The following is a 10,328-nucleotide window of genomic DNA, read 5'->3' on the forward strand; positions in this document are numbered from 1 at the left end:
TAAAAAAATACACCACAATGATGAGCCCTTTTTTTCCACATCACTGAGTGCCTGAGGTCCTTTTTTCTCCTTAATTAGGGCTCGCGCTTCATCACCGCCACCATCATCACCATCATCATCACTATCACAATTTAGTTGACTTAGGTCTGCTCAAGATCTTTTTCTCCTTCATTCACTTTTTTTTGGAGGAGTGGAGAGATTTAATAGGACAGAGTCAGGTTGCGGGAGTTAAGGGAACGGACTGATGCGCCACAGGCTATTAGCCTGAAATTCTGCTGGACAGATGGAACTACTTAAAGACTATCATGCAATGTTTTGTTATGGGCTTCTTCCCCCTGTGCCGGAAAGAGTTCTTTTTTGGGGGCAAATTTATTTTCGATCGTAGTAGAGCAGAAATAATCAGCGCTTATTGACAGTTCTGCTTTTACAACCTTCAAATTATCTTACTGTCAATTATTAACAAAGTTATGGCACTGAGCATCCTGATATCATTTACGGCGACACTCGCATATAACAGTTTCTACAGTATTTTCTAATTAAAGAAAACTTTTATTAATTTATTTATTTTTTAAATTAAGCATGCGAGTACAACAGGTTTTTTTGCAAATTATTTTATTATTAAAACACAATAACACTATATATATGTTTTAATTTTGAAAACTTTCTATATATATTCTCTTTTCTTGAAAGCATTTTCTCAAAAGCGACAGAGGTTATGAGAGGTCTGGGTGCTTCAGGTTCCTAAGTAAGGGGAATACCTGAGATATGGGCAAGAGAGGGAGAGACTAACTATCAAACAGTTCTCCCATTGTGACGCTGGCTGAGGAATGTAATTTAGCCGGAGATATTGGGAACATTGTTGGGAAAGGAGAAGTGGAGCACCACAGCTAACCCTTACTCCAGGGTCTGGGTCGGCAAACCTATAGGCAGATTAAAAAAAGCGGTCATCAACTTTTTCAGTCTATTTTGCTTAGTTTAAAATAAACTTAAAACAAACCGCTTGAAAATGCCTTATGTTAATTAAATTATTCCCAGCTTGAAACAAAAACCACAATTAAATACTTAACAATAAAATAAGAAATTTTCCTTAGCATCGATCGAATTCAACAGGGCAAAATTAACTATTTGCAATAGTTATTCAAAAATATTTGAAGAAATTTTAGCTTTATTATTATTAGACTATAAGTACTTCTATTTTAAGTGCTTTTAGTGTTAACTTTCTGACTCAAAATAAAACTCTGCCGCAGTAACGCTGGGCTCGGTGAGAAATGACGGCAGATAATCTTGTGAACAGAACGGCAGGGGTCTGGACACTAGCCCTGATTGGGAGCCGTGCCATACAGCCAGCAAACACTGTTTACTATATACATCTCACAGGTCATCAGGGTTCACACACAGCCAAAGACTGGGCTAACATTGCGCAGGAATGCAATTACAGCCCTCTCACTATGAAAGCTTGGGAGGGAATCATTTCAACAATGCTGTCTGTTTATTAAGTGGCAGTGCTTCTGAAGAGTTTTGTGGATTTAAAATAAAAAAAAGGTGCATTTAAATGAAGCAAGTGCGGATCAAATCTGCGAGTATAAATATGTAAACAACCTATTAAATAACCTATTTAATTGTCAAATTTTCCAAATAAATAATAACTTACAGAAAATAAAAAAGATTGCCCATGGATGTCAACAGAATCTAGCATTTTAGAATTTAAATTAAAAAAAATCATATCTAGAAAAAGATAATGGAGATAAAATTAACACCTTCCCGTATGTGCGAAATTCATATCAACACAAATCATTTACTGAAATAGAAAAACTAACACATGAAATGTGTTATCCCACGTTCCTCTGTTGCCCAGTAGAAGGCACTCTTGTACTGATCTGACCTGCTTTGATTAAATTTGCTCTGAAGTTTCAAATATAAGACTTTCGGTGACATCTCATCTCATAGAGTAAACTTCCTTCAATAAACTCTCTCCTGGTGAGGAAAATAACATACTTGAATATCTAGCTGACTCCCTTTCCATATATATCAAAAACTAAAAAGGAAGAACAGTTTAAGTATGTTCAATAAACAGTGTATAATGAACCAACACAAAAAATAAAAGTGTTTAGATGTTCTAATAACCAATTGCTCTGATAAACCATTGCAACATGCAAAAATAGGAATTTCAGTATTTTTTAGATTAAAGACTTTTCTGTCTATTTCTGCTGCATTCATACAGTGGTTAGAGAGTCTATTTCAATCCTTGTGAAAAATCAAACCACACATGTATGTATGTATGGCATCTTCTTGCTAACCTTATTTTACTTCAAATGCCCCAAAACTTGATTATCTACATCTGTTTTTCTTTTTATCTGGCACAACTCTGAGATGGAAAAGTACTCTGCCACCTAGCAATACCAGTTACTTTCTATAACAGGAAATCAAAAGCAGGTCTGAATTTTACAAGGTACAGATCTACAGTGTAGCGTACATGTGCTGGAATCAAGATCTGGTTTGCGGGTATCTCAGAAAAAAAATTATCACCAGCCGCAGCCGTCAGTCTGCAAACCATGAACGACATGCTCCTGAAATCAAGCTACATTGACGCTACTAACTGTTTTCAAATTGTAGATATGACAAATTCATTTTCCAAAATAAATCATTCTCTTCATGCACATTTAGGATTTCCACATGCTGGAGTTACATGCCTCTTTTTTCTTACCTAAACTAAATCCTTTCTGTTAGCCTTCATATTTATGTTAACTAACTTTTTTCTTTTTAAGTTAACTTTTTAACTTTGTAAAATTAACAACAGGCTGAAAACACTGGTTTTATTACCTGGTAAAACATGTCCGCAATTTTTATGTATGAAATTGTAGTACGCTGAAAAATGTCTTTAGATTTAGAAAAAAATGCTGTCATATATTTCAATAAGACTTGGTCTTTCTGTATGTCTTTCTGTCTTTCTGTATTGCTTCATATCTATCCTAAACAATGTTAAGGAGACACATCTGAGAGAGAGACTATGTTGAGACTTAACTGAAACACTAACCTGTCCTGAGCTATAAAATATCAATGTAACATTAAAGTCACAAAGAAACAGAAGTAGTTATTGATCTTTTCTTCCATATTATGATGTACATTCAAATGAAATAGATGAAATAGAAAGAAACGTAGGACAGGGACTTGTTCTATCCTGTGGTTGTTGATTGGATGGAGCCAAATCTGAATGTGAACTTGCAGTCGGTTGAAAGAAAGTGTTGGGGTTTAAGCAAAAAAAAAAGATTGGACAAGTATGTAATTTCAGGAAGACAGAGTTATGAAATTTTGTTTAAAAAAAAAACTATAAAAACGTAAAAATATTTGTGCTGTAAAAATAAATTAAGCCAAATTCAACTATCATTGATCTAACAGATAAAAATGTGTCATTTATTATATTCTTGCAATAAATTAAATTATCTACTAGCACGAATAACAACGCTGTCCATGGCCTAAACAAGTTTTCACATCCTAGGAAGTCTAATTCTATAAGCAAAAAATGCCCAGCAGAGCAAACTTGAGGCATTTGACAAAACCAGGAAGCACCATTGTTTATTTCCATGCATTCTCCCTTCTGATTGTTGGCAGATGTCATTATGTTCCAGGTTATTAAACTGTAAAGGGAATTGCATGAAGCCAAATAAACAGTTCCTCGTCATCTGTGGTCATGTTAGCATTGATATTACTCGGCTGTTATGTCTGATACCTCAACAATGTCTTTGAAATGTCACATGCAGGTCTGTATACACTCCAAGACAAGTATTCAAAAGATATGAGAGCTTAAACTACTGTGGACAAGTGATGACAGAACTACTTCCCAATAAGAGACTAACTTGAGAGAAATAGAAGCCCAATGCCACTGTGGAAAACTTCTGCTTGAATTCGCCTGCTAGACAAACGCTAAACAAAGAAACTAATATGGACCTGCTGCAAATGTGCTCCACCAATTAGAAACACACCGCATGGTCGTCTGCCCTAGCGCGATCCAAAATGTTTCAATTTGCCAGAGGAAGACAGGGAAAACCATCCAATAATGCACCCATTGTTGTAAAAAAACCTGTCTGGAATCAATGAGAACGAAATCCAGAACTATTTACTGAAGCTGCAGTGCATGTGTCTGGAAAAACACGGCTGTCGATATTCATGGCGGACATTTGGTGCGAGTGTTCGAATTTAGATTCAAAAAGGTGTGTAAATAATACAATTCAATTTTACAAAAAGTAAGAATGTGAATGGAATGGGACAGCTGGTCCCAATACGGACATATCTGTGTTTATGGTTGATAAAGCCTGTGTGCGTGAAAATGGAATATTGTGCGCGACGGGTGCCAGAAGCGCAGAGCCTGAAACTAAGGGCCTGGCAGAGATAAGAAAGTCGAGTAAAGAGAAGAGGCTTGAGCTATGGCCATGAGGACCATCTGCTTCAAGCATCTACACGTGGCCAAGATGTGCTATACCAGCTTCACGTTCATTATAATCACACCCAGGCAGCTTTTCCTCTAAATATTGGAGTTGATGAATGCCTTAAAAGCGATGGTCGTTTTGTTACCAGGTTGACAAGGAAATAAACTCCAAGACAATTAACCCACGGCAACAGATTAATGACTGCTTGGCAGATAACCTTTCTCTGGAAGTGTTTCAGGAGTGTCCTTCAGTGCTATTTATACCCACAAATCTTTAAAGACATCATAATGGATCATTTGAAGGCATTCATCAATTTTGTTAGTGGAAAGTTGATGGCTGAGTCAAGAAAAACATACAACTTTAGAAGGATTTGCTATGTTGCATGAGTACAAAAACTGGGACGCTAGAAGAAAAAAAGCCCTGCAGACACTATGAATGGTGGCCAAATGCTGATAAGGTATGCCAAATGCTACAGTGCTGCATCTCCCCAAAACAAGATGTTGTGCCATTCTGCTATTTAAGGCAATAGGCGGCTTGTGTGGTGCAGGGCTCTTGCCCTACAATATACCCGCCTCAGTGATGTCCATCCTGGCACATCATATTTAATCACATAGAATGGCGATGAATGGCGGCCAAAGCTGTCACTGAGATGTCCCATGTCAGCCAGCAGCATCCTCAGCACTGTTGTCTTGACCTTCACTTCCCACTGATTACCCCCTCTCTTCAGTTCTGAAAACAAATTTATTTACGAAAATTTACTTTACATTTATATATATATATATATATATATATATATATATATATATATAAGATACATACATATATATATTTTTTTATTGATATACAATATGAGATACAATATATGTTTGTACATAACTTATGACACACAAAATATATTTACATATCTGACATAGCAACCATATTTGAGTTGCCACATTATCTTTACACATGTTGAAGTAGGCTACAAAAAAAAAAAGGTAAGGTCCAAAAATAGCTAAGTATGACGATGGTACCTAAAAACACAATAATCCTATAATATGGTAGGCAAGGTGTACCCAACATTTGGCATGTAAATTATCTAATACATTTAAAATACGATTTTAAATGTGATGCAAGTTCAAATAAGTTTGAGCAGTAGCCTATTGTTGTGCTAATAAATACATCATATAGATACCTCAGATATATAACGTCAATTATGTTTTTTTACCTCAGTGTAGGTGACGCGTCGTAGTTGACAAAACGCGAAGTTTCTGTCAGTTCAAATAATCACAAAATAATAGATAAAAATTGATTTTAAAACAACATAGCACCTTAAATATTACAAATACGGTCTTAAGATCAAGATTTATCTCGCCTATCTCAGTTAATAAACAGGTGAAAGACATATTTAACAACATACGTACACAAACACCGCCCATGATGGATATTTTACTCAGGTAAACAACAGTTCCTCACGCTCTACTCGCTTGGTTGTCGCGGGGAAAAGATGTATCGCGCAGGCGCACAAATACACTATACACCTTTTTCGTATACAGAATATTCCCTTACAAATGTGTTTGGCTCGGCGTTCCACTAACATTATTGATAAATTAACATTAAATTACTGCCTTAAATGTCCTTGAGGATTAAAAAAGACGCAATTTTTGCAGTTTACAGCCATAAAAAGAATTATTTCCGTAGCGTCGTTAGCTTAAAAACATTTGTGTTGTACTTAACTGTGTCGTCATCTTCAAGAATCAAGGTAAATATCCCTACACAATATTTTATTGTTGTCAAGTTATGCAAAACGTGTGAAAATGTTTGACGCTGTGTATCATACAGTTGTGAAAATACTCATAATGACAAAAAAAGTGATACATGTATGTTCACTGTTGGGAATTGTTAGTGGACAAAATTATTAAACTACTTAGTTTATTTTCTAAAGGTACCCATAATAAGAATCACACTACTGATATATTGTTTTGATGACCTATGACCTTTCAGGTTGACAAAATTAAAATGAATCTGTAGGCCTTCTTGACATAATTTATTAGATGTGATTGAATGGAAAAGTCCATTAGAGTAAACCGAGCTACTGTATCCCAGGAATCATAAATCGTAGCACACTGTTCCCTGTAGAACAGGGACATCCAGAATTAGAGCACTGTACAGTGATGAATGGAGGCATTAATTGAGAATCGTCACTATAGGTGCACAACATATTGAGATTTTGGCAGAGGGCCTTGTGTGCAAGATAAGGTGTGGAGAGAAAAATGAGAGTAAATGTGGAAAAATGAAAGTGCAGTAGAAGCGAGGGGACAAGAAGGACAGTGGGCAACTGAAGGTGATCACCTGACACACAACATAAACAAAGGCAAAAACTTGAAGTCTTGAACAGGCGTTCTGTAAGTCATTAACATATACCACTTTTAATGCATTCATTGGATTATATGCTAAATTGAGGCTATGGGACCTAAGCACTTGCACAAACAATACTTTTTGTACATATAGTTGTTAATTAAACACGACTTCACTGGGCTTATTGCTTTTTATAAAACGGTTAGTTCATAAAAATATTTATATTAATGAGGTCACAGATGTAAGTTTGTACTAATTTACAATGGCTTCGAACTCAACCAATCAGAATCAAGGACCGGAAATATCCTTTTATAAATTATAGGGATAGTTAACCAAAAAATGTAAATTCTGTCATCATTTACTCACCCTCAAGTTGTTCCAAACCTGTATGAATTTTTTTCTTCTGCTGAACACAAAAGAAGATATTTTGAAGAAAAAATGGTTACAGTTAATCAACTGTTTGGTTACCGACATTCTTCAAAGTATCTACTTTTGTGTTCAGGTTTGGAACAACTTAAGGGTGAGTACATGATGACAGAATTTTTGGGTGAACTATCCCTTTAAGTTTGAGCTCTTGGACTATTGTTATATATATTTAGAGCTTGTAGTGTGTGAAATCACCATTTGTTAATTTATTTCCCCCGGTGAACTGGTTAAACTATTTCTCTCCATACAAAAGTAATTTAATAATTAAAAATAAATTTTTTTTTTTAAATATTTATATTTTCAAACAAAAAAAATCTTATAGATACCACATTAAATATTTTGGCTATTTGTATTACTGTGACTACTTATTTTGAACTTCTTTTACTAACTTATTTAACTTATTTTTTTACGGCAATCAGGTTTTGTTTTTTGGGGGGGGGGGGTTTAAGGTCAGTCAATCAGTTTTTACAGCGTTCCAAATTATTTAGGAGATGAAACTTGATGATCCTTGTCACATATACATTCATATTTTGATGCTTAATACATATTGTGACAAAACTTTGAAAATCACACACTACGATTGTATTCCTTTCCAAGTTTAGCTTCACCACTGCTTGTCAGTCTGGTTTTGAGCTGCTGATATATGGACTCAGCCCTGATCACAGCGAACAATGTAGTTTGGCCTTCTCCCTCTTTTGCTATTTAGCATAATTAATTTGATCAGCCTACAGTAAGGCTCAACGCTTTCATGCCTCCTGCCACAGTTAATCATATCCATGTGCTAACTGGACAAATGACAGACTTCACGCTGGACTGGCTGGGACCAAACAATGCAATTAATTTTGTAGTGGTTGGGATCATAACAATAGCTTGCGCTGTTGGTGACGAGTAAAGTATAATTATCAGAAATTCAAATATATTTTTTAATCTAATCTACTGTATATACAATATGTTTGTGTAAAAAATAATAGCTATAGGTTTCGGTTAAATACAATGTTTGCATTCTAATGAATACAGCTTTTTGCAACCTGTCCATTGGCAAAAAAATTGTATGCCATTTTTTATAATATCAAGACAGAAAAGTGAAATACTAATTGAAAGGCTTGAAGTACAGTTGAATTTCTCTTATATGTATAATATCCGTTTAGAAACTCTTTTAAAAGTTGTCAGTGTCTCTCAGAGAAGTTCCCAAAGAGTCACGAAATCAAATTATTAAACTTCAAAAATGACAAAATGTCTTTTGAGCTAGTTAAAAGGGTGTTTGTTTTTTGCATATTTAATTGGACAGACATTATGTTTTTCATTTTGGAAATGGAGCGCTGTGGAAACATATGTTCACCAAGCCCCAGCAGATGTCCATCGCAGTGCTGCGGCACAAACCCAGAAAAAGCATGCGGGCATCACAAGCACTTTGAGCTAGTGTGCCATGGCCATGCTTTGCTCTGGCTGTAACATCTCCATCTTGCTCGTTTGAGAAATTTATGCTCGACATTTTTTTAAAAACGCAGCTCGTCCGGACCTCGCCGAATGCGAAATTGTCATCCGAAAAGCGTGCATCAGCAGGGGGAAGACCGGCAAAACAGTAAATATAGGGAAAGTGATAATGCTAGTATTCACGAAATATTCATGCATATGAATAACAGTGGGTGAGAAGGAGAGTCAGCCAGAAAAGAAACAGAATATGGAAGTGTTGCCATCTGCAGTGCGTCTCGTGTTTGGCAGCGCCATTCGCTTGCCCCCCTTCCACAGCGAGCGCAGATTAACAGACAAGCAGAGCTGTCTGGCAGTCGAACTGGCCTGGTGTAGCGCCGACCCCCCCAGAGACGGCATTAAAAAAGCCTCTGCGCTTTGTTACACACTTCCACTGTTCTGAAATAACACCTTTCACAAACCCAAATGATGGTAGGTTTCCAAAATCACCTTTCTGCTTTGACAACAAAAGTGTATTTTAGCTCTCTGATCTGATATTTCCTGCAGTCTTTGTTGAGTTATGCAAGTTCCTTCAGTGTCTTAAGTTACTGTACATACTGATATTTTTAGCGCCTAAACAAACCTACTTTAGTTTGTTTTAAGTCTAGTTGACTGGTTTTAGCTGCCTGGAGAGCTGCCCTAGCACCTTGTTACCTCTATTCAGGCCTTCAGGTCTGGTGTCAGACTCAGGTGGTGACTGCTGGAACAGTCTTGGACTTGGACATCAGGGCCAAGGCTTAAAGAGTGTCACTGCTGGCCTGTAAACTGATTCTTTTTACATCCAGCCGTCCACTCGGTTTAAATGTTAATAGGTGGCATCACTGTCCAAGATCAGTGTTGAGCTGCAGCCTGAGAAACCGAAGGCCTGAAAAGAAAATGCAGATGAGTTGCTAAATATTTAACTGAGCTGTGGCTTAGTGGTTGTTGCATGTTCTGTGGCACATCGAGCCTTGGTGCTTATGTGGGAAATGCAGGTTTGAATCACCATAGAGATTTCCTCCCCTCCCTCCCTCCCTCATTGATCAGTCACATATTCATAATTGGCCACACAGTCTAGTTTCAATGTCTACCATTGTAACATGTTTTCATCTACCAATGTCTTTATACAGTGTGTGTGTGTGGGCCTGTAAATATAATAACTGTAGTTCTAGTTATATTGGAATTTTACATTCTGCACATCTCTGGCCTGTATACATTGGATTGATTTCGATAACTTACTTTGTATGTAAGTGTGCACCAAGCAATAAGAAAATACAAGAATGGGATCAGGACTCCGTATTGGCCGATACTCTATATTCAATGATTTGACTCGGATCAGGGGCATTTGAAATATAATTTTGAGATTATCACCCTGTCCCATTAAGATTATCCTGGCTAGTAAACATTAAAAATGTAGCCATGAGAAATGTATGGAGCTTCTATAACAATGCCAAATCATGCTAATTCTCTTCTGGGTTTTAGAAATATGCCTCAATAGGCTTACACCATGCACTCATCTGGGACCAAAATATATATAAAAAGTTTTTTCAAGATTGTTTCAATAAGGTGATTGCATTTCAGCGTTAAAAAAACCCCCAGTTGTATCATTAAATGTTCTTCTTTAGCTCAAATCACGCTAAATACTCTATTTTCAGGCATATGCCATTGATTTTTATACCACTAATCCATTTC

General features: G+C 36.4%; 1 protein-coding gene across 5 annotated transcripts in view; it reads right to left on the bottom strand.

The window, feature by feature from the left end:
• The window catches only part of nfia (nuclear factor I/A), a 169,532-nt gene extending 163,622 nt beyond the window's left edge, over positions 1-5,910 (bottom strand). For 4 of the 5 annotated variants that reach the window (XM_077226369.1, XM_077226362.1, XM_077226367.1 and 1 more), the window contains exons 1-3: positions 5,828-5,910; positions 5,632-5,674; positions 4,993-5,153 (exon numbers count right to left, since the gene is read on the bottom strand). In XM_077226369.1, coding sequence (XP_077082484.1) covers positions 4,993-5,097 — 105 coding nt within the window. In that variant the 5' untranslated portion in view covers positions 5,098-5,153; positions 5,632-5,674; positions 5,828-5,910. The remainder of the gene's footprint in view (positions 1-4,992; positions 5,154-5,631; positions 5,675-5,827) is intronic. The other variant, XM_077226365.1, reaches the window with a different exon arrangement.
• Positions 5,911-10,328: the final 4,418 nt, after the last annotated feature.

Source organism: Siphateles boraxobius, unplaced genomic scaffold, assembly GCF_051911475.1.
Source record: "Siphateles boraxobius isolate OS27281-9 unplaced genomic scaffold, OSU_SipBor_1 13, whole genome shotgun sequence".
NCBI classification, from domain to species: Eukaryota; Metazoa; Chordata; class Actinopteri; order Cypriniformes; family Leuciscidae; genus Siphateles; species Siphateles boraxobius.